This window comes from Hyla sarda, chromosome 5 (assembly GCF_029499605.1).
Source record: "Hyla sarda isolate aHylSar1 chromosome 5, aHylSar1.hap1, whole genome shotgun sequence".
Classification (NCBI taxonomy): Eukaryota; Metazoa; Chordata; class Amphibia; order Anura; family Hylidae; genus Hyla; species Hyla sarda.
In genome coordinates, this window is record NC_079193.1 from 154236452 (window position 1) to 154256716 (window position 20265).

At 46.1% G+C, this 20265-nt stretch overlaps 1 protein-coding gene and 1 long non-coding RNA gene across 9 annotated transcripts in view; one reads left to right on the top strand and one right to left on the bottom strand.

Moving 5' to 3' along the window:
- The window catches only part of HECW1 (HECT, C2 and WW domain containing E3 ubiquitin protein ligase 1), a 341519-nt gene extending 325456 nt beyond the window's left edge, over positions 1-16063 (top strand). For all 5 annotated transcript variants that reach the window (XM_056520523.1, XM_056520524.1, XM_056520526.1 and 2 more), the window contains 4 exons: positions 6380-6526; positions 9885-9999; positions 10497-10695; positions 15609-16063. In XM_056520523.1, coding sequence (XP_056376498.1) covers positions 6380-6526; positions 9885-9999; positions 10497-10695; positions 15609-15720 — 573 coding nt within the window. In that variant the 3' untranslated portion in view covers positions 15721-16063. The remainder of the gene's footprint in view (positions 1-6379; positions 6527-9884; positions 10000-10496; positions 10696-15608) is intronic.
- The window catches only part of LOC130273536 (uncharacterized), a 55008-nt gene continuing 50593 nt past the window's right edge, over positions 15851-20265 (bottom strand). For all 4 annotated transcript variants that reach the window (XR_008844024.1, XR_008844025.1, XR_008844023.1 and 1 more), the window contains one exon: positions 15851-15964. This is a non-coding gene — a long non-coding RNA (uncharacterized LOC130273536). The remainder of the gene's footprint in view (positions 15965-20265) is intronic.

Sequence of the window (20265 nt, forward strand, 5' to 3'; positions counted from 1 at the left end):
GTGCCAGAAGGATAAATAGATTTGTAAATTACTTCTATTAAAAAATCTTATTCCTTCCAGTACTTTTTAGGGGCTGTATACTACAGAGGAAATGTTTTTATTTTTGGATTTCCCTTATGTCACGACCACAGTGCTCTCTGCTGACCTCTGCTGTCCATTTTAGGAACTGTCCAGAGCAGCATATGTTTGCTATGGGGATTTTCTCCTGCTCTGGACAGTTCCTAAAATGGACAGCAGAGGTCAGCAGTTAGCACTGTGGTCGTGACATAAGAGAAATCCAAAAAAAGATAAACATTTCCTCTGTAGTATACAGTCCCTAAAAAGTACTGAAAGGATTAAGATTTTTAATAGAAGTAATTTACAAATCTTCAAAGGCAAAGTACTGTATTTATCGGGGTATACCACGCACCGGCCTATAACACGCACCCTCATTTTACCACGGATATTTGGGTAAAAAAAGTTTTTTACCCAAATATCCATGAAAAAATGAGGGTGCGTGTGTGCGCGTGTATACCCCGATATACCCCCAGGAAAGGCAGGGGGAGAGAGGCCATCGCTGCCCGCTTCTCTCCCCCTGCCTTTCCTGGGGTCTAGAGCGCTGCTGTTGGCCCTTCTCACCCCCTGGTTATCAGCGCCGCTGCCCGTTCTCTCCCCCTGACTATCGGTGCCGGCGCCGATAGCCAGGGGGAGAGAAGCGGCGCCGACAGCCAGGGGGAGAGAAGGGGGCAGCGGCACCCATTGCCGGCGCCGTTGCCCCCGTTGCCTCCCCCCATCCCCGGTGGCATAATTACCTGAGTCCGGTCCGCGCTGCTCCGCTGCTCCAGGCCTCCGTCGTGCGTCTCCAGCGTCGTTGCTATGCGCGGCGCGGCGCACTGACGTCATGCGCCGCGCCGTTCAGCGCATAGCAATGACGCCGGGGACGCACGACGGAGGCCTGGAGCAGCGGAGCAGCGCGGACCGGACTCAGGTAATTATGCCACCGGGGATGGGGGGAGGCAACGGGGCAGCGGCGCCGGCAATGGGTGCCGCTGCCCCTTCTCTCCCCCTGGAAAACTGGTGCAAAGGGGGGAGAGAGGAATTACAGTGGGGGGTATTCACTGTATGCCAGACAGTGAATACCCCCACTGTGATTCCTCTCTCCCCCCTTTGCACCAGTTTTTATATGTGAGTATGCAATAAAGAAACTACCCTGAAAAAGAAGTCCATGGTGAGTTTGCCGACTTTTTTCACTTTTTCTTCTGCATCAAGATAGTTTACAAATCTGTTTAACTTTCTGGCACCAGTTGATAAAAAAAAAAAAAAACGTTTGCCATGGTAGTACCACTTTAAGGGGTATTCTGGTTTCAGAAAATTCTATTTGCATATGACTATTACCCCAAAATATATAACTTATTAATATAATAGTATCACAAATTGTACTGTCAAAAAGTCCCATCAAAACAAAAATGGTATCGATAAAAAACTACAGATCACAGCGCAAAAAAATTAGCCCTCATACATCCCTGAATATGTAAAAATAAAAGGTCGGAAGAGGACATTTTTTTAAACGTACTAATTTTCATGCAAAAAGTTATAATTTTTAACAGAAGTAAAACAAAATAAAACCGATATAAGTTAAGTATCGTTTTAATTGTATGGACCTACAGAATAAAGGTAAGGTGGCATTTTTGCCGAAAAGTGCACTGCATAAAAACGGAAGCCCCCAAAATTACAAAATGGCTGTTTTTTTCTGGTTTTGCTGTAGATTTTGTGGTGAAATTATTGATGTCATTTCAAAGTAAAATTGGTGGCGCAAAAAATAAGCCCCCATATGGGTCTGTAGTTGGAAAATTTAAAGCAATATGATTTTTAGAAGGTGAGGAGGAAAAAATGAAAGTGCAAAAATGAAAAAACCGATGGTCCTTAAAGGGGTACTCCGGTGTAAAACTTTTTATTTTTTAATTAACTGGTGCCAGAAAGTTAAACAGATTTGTAAAAAAAACTTCTATTAAAAATCTTAATCCTTCTAGTACTTATTAGCTGCTGAACACTACAGAGGAAATTATTTTATTTTTGGAACACAGAGCTCTCTGCTGACATCACGAGCACAGTGCTCTCTACTGACATCTCTGTCCATTTTAAGAACTGTCCAGAGTAGGAGAAAATCCCCATAGCAAACATTTGCTGTTCTGGACAGTTCCTAAAAATGGACAGAGATGTCAGCAGAGAGCACTGTGTTTCAAAAAGAAAAGAATTTCATCTGTAGTATTCAGCAGCTAATAAGTACTGGAAGTATTAAGATTTTTTTTTTAATAGAAGTTACAAATCTGTTTAACTTTCTGGCACCAGTTGATTTAAAAAAAAAAAAAAAAAGGTTTCCACCGGAGTACCCCTTTTAAGGGGTTACATATAACATTTTCTATGGCTTTGTTAGAGATTTTGCACAGAAGTCCAGGAGATTCAGGGTGTCCTTCTTCTGCTTATAACATCCAGATTCTTGTAGCACAACTTGCATTTGCCCAGTAGACTAAAGTATTGAATTTAGTTTTTTTCCTATTTAAGAAACATGCAATGTTAATATTGCATACATGAACTATTATTAATAAAGCATTCAAGATATTTAATAATTCATACACTTAAAGTGCATTCTACTAAATCCCTTTTATGTATATCACCTTTTTTTTAACTAGTTCTAATACTTCTGTGCTTCTAAGGGACAATATGGTTTCTAATTTATTCACCCCAATGTGACACACAGAGCACTTATGGGTCCCTAATAAGGACATGTAGACATTCTGTACCTCTGAATAAAGTCCCTTTTTGTAGCATTGATGTCTTGTACTTTAAGACATTTGCTTGGGCCTAGATTTTTGCAATCCTGCCTCTATCACATCATACACAGATATAAAATCCTGAGTTCTAGAATGAAGGGGAGCTCTGTAGAGGACTGCAGCCCTCCGAATTGTTCATTCTGTCACTCCTGTCTAGGCGCTGCACAGATATCGCTGCTCTGCCCCTTCACACTTGAATGTTCGAGCTGCAGTTCTCATGACAGTGTTTCAGCCCCTCATGATGTCATGTTTGTTGGTGGTCTCTGCGATTTGACCCCTAATAGTTGGAAATTGTATATAAGATCTGGACTGGTTCTTTGAAATGTTTCTCCTCTTAAAGGGGTGCTCCGGTTGAAAAAAATGTTTTCATATCATTTGGTGCCAGTCAATTAAATAGATTTGTAAATTACTTTTGTTAAAAAATCTTATTCCTTCTAGTACTTATCAGTTGTTGTATACTACAGAGGAAGTTGAGTTATTCTTTTCAGTCTGACCTCAGTGCTCTCTGCTGACACCTCTGTCCATGTCAGGAACTGTCAGAAGCAGAAGAGGTTTGCTATGGGGATTTGCTCCTATTCTGGACAGTTACATGGACAGAGGTGTCAGCAGAGAGCACTGTAGTCAGACAGAAAAGAGCAACTCAACTTCCTCTGTACTATACAGCAGCTGATAAGTACTGGAAGAATTAAGATTTATTAATATAAATTATTTACAAATCTGTTAAACTTTCTGGAGCCAGTTGATATGATTTTTTTTTCCCATTGGAGTACATGCTCTGGAAAAACATATGCCCCTTCCTCGCTAGGCCACAGATTCTCATAGGTTCTATACATCGAACCTATAGATCCAATTATGAAAAAAAGTAATTTTTTTTTTATAAAAAAGCCCTCACAATATTTTTTACAACTATATTCCATGTATTTGGGGCCCTTAAAACAACATACTTCCCTTTTACAATCTTCTTTGCATTTTTATGCAGAAACATCTGCCTGATATTCCATACACTTCTTTAAGGGCCATCAAATCTGTGGTATTTTTGACAAACTGCTGACTTTTTATATCTTTACTGGAAAGACTTTTTCTTCTGTTTTTATACATTCCCTTTGTGAAGCCAATAAAACGGGTTTTTAACAAACAAACCATTGATCTTAAACTGAGTTCTGCCTCGCAGAGATCCCTGGTCAAATGTTAAAGTATGGAAAAATCTTAATGATGAACATATGATGATCGGAAGTTTTCAGAACATTAGGGGTCAAAGGAAAAAAATCACATTACTGGGGCCTCAATCCCATTTGCAAAACTCAAGGTTAGAGTTCAGAACAACACTCCATTCTACAATGATCTGAGGTTGGCTCAGCTCCTACTAGTGCGCTTCATGACTGCATATTTAAATCCCTGGTAAATAATAGATGCAAATAGAATCTTTACCCTAAGGCTAGCTAAATAGACCTGCAAATAATTTGTCCAATATGACAGCTTTAGCCTTATTCTGTGTTTCCATGGGTACAAAGTAATCCCTCTGACCAAAAGTAATTCAGCACACCAAAATGTGGTGGTTATTGTAGATGAATATTAAAATGATAAATTGTTAATAACTGTTAATATGTGCAATACAAGTGCTCTGTTGTGCACAATGAAGCAATTTTACTACTAATAGTTTCTGCCCCAAAAAAAAATCCTACATGCCTTGCACCACATTTATTATGGGTTTTAGACTCTCTGGGGGAGAATTTATTAAGCTCTACGACTGATGCAGATTATATAATTATTATATAACCAATAAATTACACAATTTATTACAAATTGATGATTTAAAAATGAAAAAATCACCTCCTAGCAGATATTGGCTGCCGTAAGCTGCTCTGGGAGAGTGGGATACCGAGAGTAATGCCGCTGGTATTGCGCAGTAACCTGGCCATGCCTCACCCTTGCATTGCCGTGACTCCGCCTCCGCGTTACATCACGGAACGCGCCGTGCATGCTACAGGGGAGGTCTGGAGGAGGAGCATTTCCGTCCTACACTGTGCGGCGATATCGCTCGCATAGTGTAGGAGGATTGGATCGGCAAGGAAACAAATGCCAGGCAAGGCAGTGCAGCACGGAGATGATAGAGCCAGGGGTGGACTGACAACACTCGGGGTCCCCGGACCAAAAAAGGCAAGGGCCCCTGCTAGGCTCTGCAGCTCGTCAATCTTCTGCCACGTCCCTATTCCACCCAAATCCCACACACAATAAACTAAAATTTATATATGTAAGAAACACTTAAACGTAGGTAAATTTCCATGACCAATAATATTGCCATACTGTACTGAATAAAACCACTATACACAGACCAGTATACTATAAAGGATCTGTATAAGTGATTATATAGAGGACCATATGGCGGTAGATATCAGCTGTACACAGGATGTGTATACCATATAAATGATTACAGTTACATTTTGGGACCCACAATTACGTCTTTTCTGATCAGCTGCGTCCTCTTTCCTTTTCTTCTCCGTCCGGATAAGACCGCCATGTGGATCTCTTAACATCTGCAGGACAAACATGTCAGACTCCTCATTTTTCCAGTGCCCTCCCCTCCTCTACACAATCTTTCCATCTATAGGCCGACAAACTGTAATAATGCGCTCCTTGGTGTTCTGCACAGTAAAAGGGCAGGTAGGTAGGTAGCAGGGTAAATAGGTAACTAGGTAGGTAGCTCAGGAAGCCAGATATGTATGTAGGTGACAAGCCAGGTAGGTAGGGGGCTAGCTAGTAGTTAGGCAGCCATGTATGAAGGCCAGGTATGTGATATAGTTAGCTAGCTGGGTATGTAGGTAGTTAGATTGCCTGGTATGTAGGTAAGTAGTTAGGCATCCAGGTATAAAGTTAGGTAGCCCCTCCTTCCCCATAGGTATAGGCAGCAGAGTTAACACCCCTTCCCTGTAGGTATAGGCAGCAGAGTTAACCCCCCTTCCCTGTAGGTATAGACAGCAGAGTTAACCTCCCTTCCCCAAAGGTATAGGCAGCAGAGTTAGCCCCCCCACCCTTCCCCATAGGTATAGGCAGCAGACTTAAACCATCTTCCCCATAGGTATAGGCAGCAGAGTTAACCCCCTTCCCAATAGGTATAGGAACAGAGTTAACCCCCTTTCCCCATTGGTATAGGTATAGGCAGAGTTACCCCCCCCCCCCCCCTCTTCCCCATAGGTATAGGCAGAGTAATACACTGGGTTATAGTGTGAGTGAACAGGTGTCCAATGATGGGTCACTTACTTAAGTATGTCCAGTAGGTCCTGAGCTATGTCCTCTGCTAAATTCAGTGAACCGTGCAAGGGGGCGGTGCTTCACCGACTCAATTTACATATTAATTATCTGTCTTCACTAGGATATAGGGGGAGGGCCTACGCTCACTCAATTTAAATATTCATTGTCTGTGACTCCACTTCACTAGGATGTGGAGTCACAGAAAATAAATATGGATATTGAGTGCCATTTCAAGAGTTGTATCAGTGATCATGTAAAAGATATTATAGGGATGAAGGTAATATTTGTGAATCACTCTCTTTTTTTCTTTCATGTGACAGGTCACTGAGAGAGAGCTGAAGTCAGGAGGAGCAAACTTGCAAGTCACAGAGAAAAATAAGAAAGAATATATTGAGAAAATGGTGAAGTGGCGAGTGGAACGGGGAGTGGTTCAACAGACGGAAGCCCTTGTACGAGGCTTTTATGAGGTAAGCTCATACAGCATAAAGGGACAAGGGGAAAAAACTGATTCTCTAGTGTAGACAAATATTTACTTGTTAGAGTTGTCTCTTGTGTAGAGTGGTATTTTGTCATAAAAAAGGTGCAAAACAACATTTTGGCTTCATTACACCATTTGCACCAATTTTCAGAAAGTGGGCAGGCCTTGCACAAAGAGGCATGGCCTCCCATGATGGCAGAATTATTGCAACTGATTCCAGAGGACTTGTTGTAAGTCGTAACCAGAATCTATGCTAGCCCCTAGCTGGCGTACATTTCCGAAAGGAACATGTAGCAGGCTCTGATGTGTCTGGATGTATTGAGAAGTGTGCAATAAACAATGCGCATTGTGCAATAGTGGTGGTTTAGTTAAGAGTGGCATATGAGATGCCTGTATCAGTAAATACCCCCGCCACCCCAACCTCCTCCCAAGTGCTTTCCTGTTGGGTCCCTCAACAGTCAGCAGCAAACCTGTCAGTAAGTGTTTAGCTTCCCTGTATTGCCTCCACCATTAGACATTACAAAGTGTTCATTAAAGTGAATAAGCGCAAGAATAAGAGCAAGAGAATGTGTTTTTGTCCTTTCTGGCCAAGAGATGAGAATCCTGCACATGGGAACACTCTGCACCCATTGCATCCATTAGTATCCAGCATGGGTCCTGGTGGGTCCATTGGACCCCGGTGGCACTTTAACATGGGAAGACCAAGATTTTTTTTATGTGCCACTGCGACTTTATTACAGTTTTGCAGTACAGGGCACTTTCCTGTACCAGGCCCTCCCCAAATCCTGCAGCTCCGGGCTGGGTTTTTCCAGTTCTGTTAACCACATGTGTCTGCCTGCACTCAGCACCAGGGGAAGGGGTGGCCTTTAATTCACACCATGCCCATTCCCCTCCAAGGGGCATAGTATACATCAGTTTACTACCTATACAGAAGCTATGTTCTGGCAGACCTCTGTTTGCAGGTCACATAGTCTACTGGTGTCTCCTATACACTGATGCCAGGTGGCCACTACAACACCATGATCTTCAGATGTATTCCAGACAGTTGGAAACCGAGTTATGCCCATCACCATGCCAAAGGTACACTATACAATAACCCATTGCCTGCCAAGGATCTTCATACATACTTCTCAGCCGTGCAGTGTCCTCTAATCTCTATTGGACCCAGGCAGGGCTGCCATCAGAAATTTTAGAACCCCTAACATAGCACCCCACGGGTCGCTCCTGAGTCTTCCCCCAGGACATATCCACTATCTTCAAGAGTCCTGTAGTTCAATGAAGAAGGAAGGAGGGATGTTATCACCATACATATTACCTTTATACTGTTACTGACCAAATCCTGTATTCTGAGACCAATATTAACAATAATAATAATACCAGTTCACAAGGGAGAATAATGCCACCACACCATGAGCACTACCATTACCATAGCATAGTGATTGAATTAAAATACTTATACTGTATGAAAACCATGGAACATAGATCAATATCCCACCATACAAAGCACATGCAGTAGGGATCCCAGCTCTACACAATGCAGACCATATAAGTAATTACAGTGCAGTTATATCCACTAACTCACAGGGGCTGTCTTCTTGGAGTCATTCTGTTTCCTTTTCTATCTGGCTCAAACCACCATAAAGTCTTCTTCCAACCACGACTTGTCTCCCTAGACAACAAGCATTTTAGGCTCCACACTTTTTCAGCACATTCCCCATGTGTTTCCTACCCTCAGTACTCCAAACATGCCCCCCTTGTCCCATGCATAGTTTGAGGGAGTAGGTAAGTGTGTTGGGGGGGGGGGGGAGTAGGGGGATTGGGCGGTGGTGGCTAGGCAACTTTCCTTATGTAGAAGCCCTCAGTGGGTAGGTAATTGCACCTTACCCTGTTAGGTTATGCTTCCAGTAGGTAGGTTGGGAATCCCCCTATAAGGTAGAAGGTATGTAATGCCCCCAGTAATGTTCCCAGGTAGGTAATGCACCCTGTAGGTAGGTTGTAGGTAATGCCTCCAGTAGGTAGGTAGTAGGCATTGTCCCCATTAGGTAGTTGGTAATGCTTCAGTAGGTAGTAAGTAACGCCCCCAATAAGTCAGCAAGAAAAAAAAATCCCACTCACCTTTCTGCTACTCCCCCTCCAGAGTGATGCCAGACTTCTCTGGCAGGCTGCATGATAAAATGACATAAACATGTAGTATGCAGCGTGAGGCTAAGGCTACTTTATTGTACATACATTACATACGCTTTTTGCATAATGTACGTACAGAAGCAGGAGACCGATAGCCTTCTGTTCGGGCGCTGCTGCAAGGGGGCACAACAGGCCATCGTCGGGCAGCGGAGCTCAGGCCCCTTTACTAGAATACTGGCTGTACCCCCTTGATGGTTGCCCTGGACTCAGAGACACAACTCTGCCACCCAAGATTTTTTTGTCTTATGCTCCAACCAAACTAATATATATTTATAGTTGCGCTTTGCCACCCAAGACTGTTTATGGATGGCTTGCCAGCAACTTATATATTTTTAATTTGAATACTGTGATCCCTGGGTGAAGACTTCAATGATGTTTGAGGGTAGCACCCATCATTGTCTGCTACAGCTGAAGTCCGAAAGCAGGATGTGGAGCGGCTCATCCATCTTCCATTTGATTGAAGTGTGCATAATAAGGCAGCTAGTAATATTGCACAAGCATACCATAAATAGAAATTGTAAAGGTTTCTCTCATTAAAAATAAATAAATAAAACTTTTGACTTGTTGGCCAGATATGTCAAAAGTTCAGATCGCACTGGGTCTCACTCTGGTGATCGACATGCTGAGGAAGTGTGCGGGAGTGCGCTCAACTTCCTGGCAGATCTGGCGCACATCACTCGACTGTAACTCGTGTTCGCAGTGCGTCTCAGGAGGGATCGATCTCAGGAGTGAAACCCAGTGCAATCTAAACTTTTTACATGTGAGCAACAGTGATGCTTAACCTGGTGAATGAGGCAAATTATTTTTTGTATTTCCGTAACCTTAACATTGCACTATACTTTTTTGCAAATAAGTGTACCTCAGTGTGATGATCTGACCCCCTGTGACTCCTATATAAGGGAATATATACTATATAATTTACAGCAGTTACATAGTTGCAACGTTAGCTGTAATTAAACAAACAAATACATATTTTAACCACAAGATGGAGCTGCAAATCATCACTATCAGTAAATACATGTATCAGAACATATTTAGGGTACATGTAGTACACCTAGGAAAAGGTATATACCTATATTATAAAATACATTTAATACTGTAGGGTTATGATTGATACTTATGGTTATTGAGTATTATAATAATATATTGTGCTTTTATTTCAGGTTGTAGACTCCAGACTTGTCTCTGTGTTTGATGCTAGAGAGCTAGAGCTAGTCATCGCGGGCACAGCGGAAATTGATCTAATTGATTGGCGCAATAACACAGAATACCGAGGAGGTGATGTACAGTAATTTTTTATATTCTGTCATTTAATGTAAAATATCTCCATACTAATGCCACCTGGCAGAGCCTGTAGAGCACCACACAGGGATCATGTAGCTCGCACAAAGGTGCTGCATAGCCTCTATGTACTGCCACAGGCTTTGTATTCCCCAACATATTCCACTTAATTTTAATATTAACTGGGTATGCATTGACCAGCCAAATCATTCCAGTGCCTCTAAGTCTTTGTTAACATCAGTCCATCATAAACAAAAGCCACAACTTATAATGGTTCCAGCAAAGTGTCATTTTGATGAGGAAAATTGCACTGCATTCACTTGAATGAGGCTGCGCTGCGGTTCTCCTGTACTTCAGGTGGCCGGGTGCTGACCTCTGGGACCCCACAATTACAAAGTGATGACAAGTTTTAGTAAGACTGGTATGCCCCTATGAGATAACTATACAAATATCTGTGTTTATTATAATCTGTACTTTCATTCCTGGTTTTCTAGGGTATCACGATGGCCACATTGTCATTCGGTGGTTTTGGGCAGCTGTGGAAAGATTTAACAATGAGCAGAGGTTACGGCTTTTACAGTTTGTGACCGGGACATCTAGTGTACCATATGAAGGGTTTGCAGCCCTCCGTGGAAGTAATGGACTCAGGCGCTTTTGTATAGAAAAATGGGGAAAGATAACATCACTTCCAAGGTAATGGACCTGATTATATTATACATAGTTATCGAAAAATATATTGACACATTATAAACTTAGTCACTTATACTAAGGCTGCATTGCATTTTATCGAAAGGTAAACAAAATGTCTATAGACCAGAGCTTGACATATCCTTAAAAAAAAATTAAAGTTTTACTTACCTCTGCCTCCATTCCTGCGATGATCCTCCATTCTGCCAGCAGTTGGTACTGCAGTGTTACAGGAGCAGCATATGTCAGGTGACCATTGCAGCCAATCAGCAGCCTCGGAAGTGACACCCTATGCTCAGGAGTATATAGTTTCATGGCATGGCTGCTGATTGGCTGCTGCCGTCACATGATACCAGAGCACCAACCAAAGACATGCCCTGTTCAGCATGGCATAAAGGAGGATCGGCATGGGGGCAGATGCATAGGTAAGTATTTATCTGCTATCTTTTAACAGATGAGACACTTATGACTGTGACACATGGGAGAGAGGAGGGACACTAATTACTGTGACACAAGAGAGAGAAGAGGACAATGACTGACCATATAACGTCACATAACGTCCCATTGCGTGTTGTCATGTTACCTGACGTGCGGCTTCCTGGCTTCTAACTTTTTAGCTGGCTTCTAGATTCGTCTCTCTCTCCGCAGCGCCCCGGTCGGTCCCGCTGACCGGGAGCGCTGCACTGTCTTGGCCGTCGGGGATGCGATTCGCACAGCGGGACGCGCCCGCTCGCGAATCGCATCCCAGGTCACTTACCCGTCCCGGTCCCCCGCTGTCATGTGCTGGCACGCGCGGCTCCGCTCTCTAGGGTGCGCGCGCGCCAGCTCCCTGAGACTTAAAGGGCCAGTGCACCAATGATTGGTGCCTGGCCCAATTAGCTTAATTGGCTTCCACCTGCTCCCAGACTATATCTGATCTCTGCCCCTGCACTCCCCTGCCGGATCTTGTTGCCTTAGAGCCTAGTGAAAGCGTTACTGTGTTTGTCCATACTGTGTACTTGACCTCCTGCTATTGCCTTATTGACTACGATTCTTGCTGCCTGCCCCGACCTTCTGCTACGTCCGACCTTGCTTCTGTCTACTCCCTTGTACCGCGCCTATCTTCAGCAGTCAGAGAGGTTGAGCCGTTGCTAGTGGATACGACCTGGTCACTACCGCCGCAGCAAGACCATCCCGCTTTGCGGCGGGCTCTGGTGAACACCAGTAGTGACTTAGAACCGGTCCACTAGCACGGTCCACGCCAATCCCTCTCTGGCACAGAGGATCCACCTTCTGCCAGCCGGCATCGTGACAGTAGATCCGGCCATGGATCCCGCTGTGGTTCCCCTGCCAGCTATCTCTGACCTCACCACGGTGGTCGCCCAGCAATCCCGACAGATCGCCCATCTAACTCACCAGCTGTCGGAAGTGTCCACCATGGTGCAGCAACTTCAGTCGCAACTTCTGCCTCTGCTACAGCAGCAACCATCTCCTCCGCCAGCTCCTGCACCTCTTCCGCAGCGAGTGGCCACTCCTCGCCTCCGCTTGTCCCTGCCGGACAAATTTGATGGGGACTCTAAGTTTTGCCGTGGCTTTCTTTCACAATGTTCCCTGCACTTGGAGATGATGTCGGACCAGTTTCCTACTGAAAGGTCTAAGGTGGCTTTCGTAGTCAGTCTTCTGTCTGGGAAAGCTCTGTCATGGGCCACACCGCTCTGGGACCGCGATGACCCCGTCACTGCCTCTGTACACTCCTTCTTCTCGGAAATTCGAAGTGTCTTTGAGGAACCTGCCCGAGCCTCTTCTGCTGAGACTGCCCTGCTGAACCTGGTCCAGGGTAATTCTTCCGTTGGCGAGTACGCCATACAATTCCGTACTCTTGCTTCTGAACTATCCTGGAATAATGAGGCCCTCTGCACGACCTTTAAAAAAGGCCTATCCAGCAACATTAAAGATGTTCTGGCCGCACGAGAAATTCCTGCTAACCTGCATGAACTCATTCATCTAGCCACTCGCATTGACATGCGTTTTTCTGAGAGACATCAAGAGCTCCGCCAGGAAAAAGACTTAGATCTCTGGGCACCTCTCCCACAGTCTCCGTTGCAATCTACGCCTAGGCCTCCCGCCGAGGAGGCCATGCAAGTGGATCGGTCTCGCCTGACCCAGGAGGAGAGGAATCGCCGTAGAGAAGAAAATCTTTGTCTGTACTGTGCCAGTACCGAACATTTCTTGGTGGATTGCCCTATCCGTCCTCCACGTCTGGGAAACGCACGCTCGCACCCAGCTCTCGTGGGTGTGGCGTCTCTTGATTCAAAGTCGGCTTCTCCACGTCTCACGGTGCCCGTGCGGATTTCTCCTTCAGCCAACTCCTCCCTCTCAGCCGTGGCCTGCTTGGACTCTGGTGCCTCTGGGAATTTTATTCGGGATTCCTTGGTGAATAAATTCCGCATCCCGGTGACCCGTCTCGTCAAGCCACTCTACATTTCCGCGGTCAACGGAGTCAGGTTGGATTGCACCGTGCGTTACCGCACGGAGCCCCTCCTAATGTGCATCGGACCTCATCACGAAAAAATTGAGTTTTTGGTCCTCTCCAATTGCACTTCCGAAATTCTCCTTGGACTACCCTGGCTTCAACACCATTCTCCTACCCTGGATTGGTCCACAGGGGAGATCAAGAGCTGGGGTACCTCTTGTTTCAAGGACTGCCTTAAACCGGTTCCCAGTACTCCCTGCCGTGACCCTGTGGTTCTCCCTGTAACCGGTCTCCCTAAGGTCTTTATGGACTCTGCCTGCCATAAGAAGTGCCTCTCCCCCCCCTCCCAGTCCAGTCAGGCAAGCCTCGGTGCCTCCTCATGGCCCCCGTCCTGGTGTCACACTGCCCCGTGCCAGGCCTCGCCCTCTGCCCTCCCTCCCCATTCCCACTCCTGCTGTACTGCCTGCCGTTGAGGAAACCCTCCATTCTTTCCCGGTGTCCTCATCCCAGGGGAGGCAGTTACCGGACAAAGAGAAGGGGAGACCTAAGGGGGGGGTACTGTTACGCCTAGCGCTCCGGGTCCCCGCTCCTCCCCAGAGCGCTTACGGCGTCTCTCTCTCCGCAGCGCCCCGGTCGGTCCCGCTGACCGGGAGTGCTGCACTGTCTTGGCCGTCGGGGATGCGATTCGCACAGCGGGACGCGCCCGCTCGCGAATCGCATCCCAGGTCACTTACCCGTCCCGGTCCCCCGCTGTCATGTGCTGGCGCGCGCGGCTCCGCTCTCTAGGGCGCGCGCGCGCGCCAGCTCCCTGAGACTTAAAGGGCCAGTGCACCAATGATTGGTGCCTGGCCCAATTAGCTTAATTGGCTTCCACCTGCTCCCAGACTATATCTGATCTCTGCCCCTGCACTCCCTTGCCGGATCTTGTTGCCTTAGAGCCTAGTGAAAGCGTTACTGTGTTTGTCCATACTGTGTACTTGACCTCCTGCTATTGCCTTATTGACTACGATTCTTGCTGCCTGCCCCGACCTTCTGCTACGTCCGACCTTGCTTCTGTCTACTCCCTTGTACCGCGCCTATCTTCAGCAGTCAGAGAGGTTGAGCCGTTGCTAGTGGATACGACCTGGTCACTACCGCCGCAGCAAGACCATCCCGCTTTGCGGCGGGCTCTGGTGAACACCAGTAGTGACTTAGAACCGGTCCACTAGCACGGTCCACGCCAATCCCTCTCTGGCACAGAGGATCCACCTTCTGCCAGCCGGCATCGTGACAATTTGCCAAGCCTACAAACTACTCACTCTGCTCTGATGAAACCTAAGCTGAGCTATTGAGAAACAATACTGCACTTAGTGCTTCTGACCCTTCATTTTAATGATATAGCACTCACCCTACCACTGACTGATCAAAACTTCTGACATGTCACTAGTTTGCTGAATTGATACTTATGGTCCCCATACACTTAAAAGGGTACTCTGCCCCTAGACATCTTATCCCCTATGCAAGGATAGGGGTTAAGATGTCTGATCGCGGGCGTCCCGCCGCTGGGGACCACCGCAATCTCTCCTGCATCCCCTAGTCATCTGCAGCATGGAGCCGAAGCTGGCTCCATGCCTGATGACTCACGATACAGGGGCCAGCGGTTCGTGACATCACGGCCCGCCCCCTCATGACATCACGCCCCACCCTCTTAATGCAAGTCTATGGGAGGGGGCAGAGCAAGCTTCGGCTCCGTGCTGCAGATGACTAGGGAGCTGCAGGAGAGATTGCGGGGGTTCCCAGCGGCGGGACCCCTGCGATCAGACATCATATCTGCTATCCTTGGATAGGGGATAAGATGTCTAGGGGTGGAGTACCCCTTTAAGTCAAAAGTTGGCCAAACCCTCAAACTTAAGCCAACTGTCTTAAATATTCGGAGGGCCTCCCAATTCTTCCCAACAGATTAAGGGTTTATTCACACGTACAGTATTCTGTGCAGATTTGATGTGCAGGATTTCATGCTGTGTTCAGTTATTCCGTTTACATTGAAATCTGCAGCAGGAAATCCTGCGCATCAAATCTGTGCATCAAATCTGCGCAGAAAACTGTACGTGTGAATAGACCATAAATCAGCAGAGAGAAGGATTAGGCATGATGGATTTTAACTGCCCATCCCTTATGTCCTTAAACAGATAAGCTGCCCTCACAACTATCTGGCAGTGGCTTACCACTCCTCTCTTCATTAAGAGCACATGAATGTTTAGTCATGTTGAACATTTAGGTTAATAGGTGTTGGTTTAAAATTTATTGATAATTAGATATAATGTGGTCTTCCATTCTCTGCTATAAAATGACAAGTGATTCTGCTACAGATGGTATATCAGGGAATAAGAGATTTTATCAAACAGCCTATTTATAAAAATAAAAAACTTGTCTTGCATATCAACACAAAATGTTATCCTGCATAATTTTTATGTTCTTTTTTGTATAGAGCGCACACATGCTTCAACCGCCTGGACCTTCCACCATACCCTTCTTACTCCATGTTACATGAAAAGTTGTTGATAGCCGTTGAGGAGACAAGCACCTTTGGACTTGAATGAGCAGATGCAACAACTTCTTCTTCAACTCCTATTTTCCTGACTTCACCTTCCTATTCCACAGGCACAGGTTGTCGTTGTGGTCTTGTTTTCACATTTCATTTTTATTTAATTATTTATTTATTTATTTAATTTCCTTTGGCGTTCTTGTTACAAAACGAGCTACTTATAAACGTGCATGGGGAACTGGTTCCCTCCAAGATCTTATCTTTGTGCTTTCCTTCTCAGATTTCAGCAATCTACAAAGCTGTATGCAATATAAAAAAGAAACAAAAAATACAAAAACAACTGGACTCAAGGCTCTGTATATCTGTGCATACCTTCAAAATAAAGTTAAAACACAGCTGCATATAGCATTTTTTTGAGCAATATTTGATTGCGCCGCTGATCAAGAGGAATTCTGCACATTATGGTCATGTGATTCTGGAACTCTCTATGCATGCAAATTTCCACTCGAGTCTAAGCTATCAGTTATAGGATTAATGTAGATAGAGAAATATATATCCATCCCATTGCAATTTTTCCTTTCTCATATTGCTGCCACTGATAAAGATGCAGGATGTCTCATCCCCACCCAACACTGCTGACTGTATTGCAGTCATATGGTTTGCCTGCTTGACCACAACAAGACATACAGTATAAGGCAATAGTACTAGTCCATTATTGTGGCCTAAATTTCCCCTGTGTGTGCCCCTTGTGTGTGTACAATTTATGTCTGCTAGAAAGTGCAAATTGTAATAAATTTGATGTAAGGCCTTTGTGGGAAACCCAGCCTTCTCTGTGCTAAGCAAAAAGTCAATTTTTTTTGGCACAAACCAGGCATATACACAAGGATTTGTGACTTTTTGATGATGTGCACTGCCACAGACTTTAATAAATTCCCCCACATTTTTTTAAGCAGACCTGTGTGAAAACCAAATGGAATCTGCATCCCATTGTTTTAAAGGGGTTCTCCGGTCCTTACACATCTTTTCCCTTATCCAAAGGATAGGGGATAAGATGCCTGATCGCGGGAGTCCCGCCGCTGGGGACCCCCGTGATCTCGCACGCGGCACCCTGTTTGTAGTCAGTTCGGGTCTGATTACAGGCGACCACCGGGCCGGCGGCGTGTGACGTCACGCCTCCGCCCCCGTGTGACGTTACGCTCCGCCCCTCAATGCAAGCCTACGGGAGGGGGCGTGACAGCTATCACGCCCCCTCCCGTATGCTTGCATTGAGGGGCGGAGGCTTGACGTCACACTCCGCCGGCCCGGTGGTCGCCTGATTACAAACGGGGTGCCACGTGCATGATCCCGGGAGTCCCCAGCGGCGGGACTCCCGCAATCAGGCATCTTATCCCCTATCCTTTGGATAGGGGAAAAGATGTGTAAGCATCAGAGAACCCCTTTAAATAGAAAGCTATGGAATAGTTCACACTTCTACAGTGTGGGTCTTTTCCAACATATATTTCAAGTCTGTGTTGCAGGAAAAAAAGAGATGGAATGTTACTCCTTTGACACAGTTTCCATGCGAATTCTGCATTGGTAAGCCCAAGCATGGATTAGACCCCATGAATAAGGTTAAAGGAGTTGTGCGCTGCCCTGCAGTTCGGAGTGGAGCTCCGAACTGCAGGGCAGCGCACAACCCCTTTAAATCACATTAAAAACCTTGGTCTCAAAAATGGTTGTTAATGAATATTGATTTGATGTTCTGCCTTTGTGATTTAAAATACTGTTGAATCTGATAGCCAGCTCCTCCTGTTAGAGTGTACCTCAAAGTGAAAGCTACTAAAGGAAAGAAAAAAAAGGTTCTCAAAAGTAGAAAATATTATATACCAAATTTATAATAAACTATTCATTGTTAAAGCTCAGAAAATGTGAAAGATATACTGTAAAAGGAATTTGTTAGCTCATTTTGAGCAAGTCGTATTCAGATCTCCACACATAGTCCATTGTACAGGTATAGTGATAAAAGGAATAATTATAAAAATAATCTTCTTTTCTGTGGCTGAAGTGTCAAGGAGGTTGGACCAAGCTGCTTCAGTGCCTTTCCTGTATATGGATGTACAAGATTCATCTTCCTAAGCAGGGCAGGAAGAGGAGTGGGAAACCAGTAGGGGAGCAATATTTTGGCACTAAAGTAGCTTGGTCCTGGGAGGTGTGGCCTGCATAGGGAGCTGAGCAGATGTGTGCTCGCAGAGCTCCCGCTTCCCTGTACTCAGTTATCCTGAAATATACCCCTGACCTGCAGGAATACTTATCTGAGGGGATGCTTTGCATTCCGGAAGGTCTCCTGCAGCAGTGGACACGGTCCTGGATCCTTCTGCTGGGTGCCGGCGGCGATGCACAGATAGAGAGAGACGGAGGGGAGGCTCTGGTCCAGCGAGGTGGTCTGTGAAGTCCCCTGCTTCCCGGGTTCCAGCGTGGGTCTCTGATTGCTGAAGCCGGAAGCCCTGCCATTGCTGGTCTTCGTGGGTGGGGCTTGTTCCTGAGCTGGGTCTCCCTAGCAACTCCCACTCTGCCCACGCTTCTGCAACAGCTGAGCTGAGGCACTGTGGTGCGGCTCTCTGCTTTGGAGCACCGGAGAACGGCTGTCATCCTGAAGATTTGTGAGGCTCTGTGGGGGTAGCCCCAGGGTTGCCTCTGGACTCCTGCACTGCATTGCTAGGCTGCCGGGCACTGCTACATTTGTGAGTACCCCACCCACCCCTGCCATCTTTACCTGCCTCTCATTGCTACAAAAGCTCAGCCCACACATGGGCTTGCTGGGACCTGTAGTGGACAGGGTGCTAGCTATGTGCTGGGTGCTTCCCCTCCTGCAGGTCCTGTAGTGCCCTGCTCCGGACTGTCTTGCCCTTCTCCACTGCTGGGCTTGCTGGGACTTGTGATGGCTGGAGTGTTTGTGGAGTTTAGGTGCTCTCCTATGTGAAGTCTTTACTGGACTGTATGTTTTGTAAGATACTGACCCTCACCTGATATTGAGTCTGCAACAGCCTGTGGTACCTGAAGTGTGTGGATCTTTGTGCTATCTTACTCGGAGACATCTGCCCTGTGTACCACATGTGGTGTTCCTCTCTTCTGGTGCCTTACATTACTCCTATTTGCCCTGCTGAGTGACTCTGTGCTACTATGGGTGGTCCATGAGGCAGATCCAAACACAATAAGTCAGGAGCTGGGATGGCTCGCCCTTCATCGGATGATGATGATGTCTCCTCAAGAGGACGGACACTCTGAGACTAGCGGACGTTCATAGCGTGACTCTGTGGCTCAGACGCCTCTCTCTACCAAAGCGGCGGCTAATGCTGCTAAGACGATTGAAATCTCCAGATCTGGTAATACTTCGGGCAGTTCCTCGTCTGGTCAGTCCGTGCCCTTGGCAGATCATCCTCCTGGTCCGTCACCTCTTCCCTCTCCAGAACGGATGCCGTATGATGAGGCCACCATAGACCTCCGCTTTACTGAAATTTTGTCTACTATAACCTCCTGCCATACTTCCATGATCTCTAAAGTGGATGAGCTTAGACAGGAATTCGTTATCCTACGATACGAGACATAGAGTTTCTGTAGTAGAGGATACTCTTCGCCCTGTCCCTGAACAAATAGCAAATCTACAGCGTCAGTTTAGAGGAATGGTGGACAGAGCTGATGACTTTGAAAATCGCCTCCGGCGAAATAATGATCGGCTAGTGGGCCTTCCTGAAAAGGCGGAAAGCGCTGATCCTGTGGCATTCCTTGAATCCTAGCTAAAAGAGATCTTGCCTGCGAATACCTTCTCTCCCTTCATCTTAGTGGAGAAGAGGGCTCATAGGGTCCCTGTCTGACCTCCTGTCCCCTTCCTGGCAAAGATTCTACATTTCAAAGACAGGACGCTATCATGCGGGCGGTGAGGATTAAAGGTGAAGTTATCTTCGGGGACAGTAGGGTCTCCTCCTACCCGGATTTCTCTACCCGTGGAATTACGTAAACAACGCACCCAATTTACGGAAGTTAGAGCCAAGCTTTGCTCCAAATTATATAGATAGGCCATGCTCTACCCAGCTTGTCTGAGGGTGGTGGATGGACGCACCACAAAAATCTTCACTTCACCTACTGAGGCATTGCAGTGGGCGGAGGCTGCCCCTTCTTAGTTAGTAGTTTAGGAATGGAGTTGTAGTTGTCCGAGGTACGAGTTTCCCTTAGGTCCTTCCCTTGATAGAGGGTTAGGTGGTTGTTACCTTTAGTTCTACTGGGATAGCGGGAGGTGGTGGTTAGGTTAGGCTGTTTGTATAATTCACAGAGGGGTACACACTTTAAAATGTAACTTTTAATCAGACACGTCTAAAACCAATCATTAGCACAGGCCCCGCAACAAAAGCCAGTAGTTTGGGTTGACACCAGATCTAAAATGTATAGACCACACTAGATGGAGGTGTGTCTATATGGGGGATAGTGAGGAGAGCAGTGGCACTCAAAAGTGCATTAATCACCCTAAAACACCCGGGGAGATGTAGTGTAGACTGGCCAGGACACCGATCGGCTGAGTGTGCTGCCCACCATTGTGGGAGTACACCTGGGGATACCGCCACTGCGG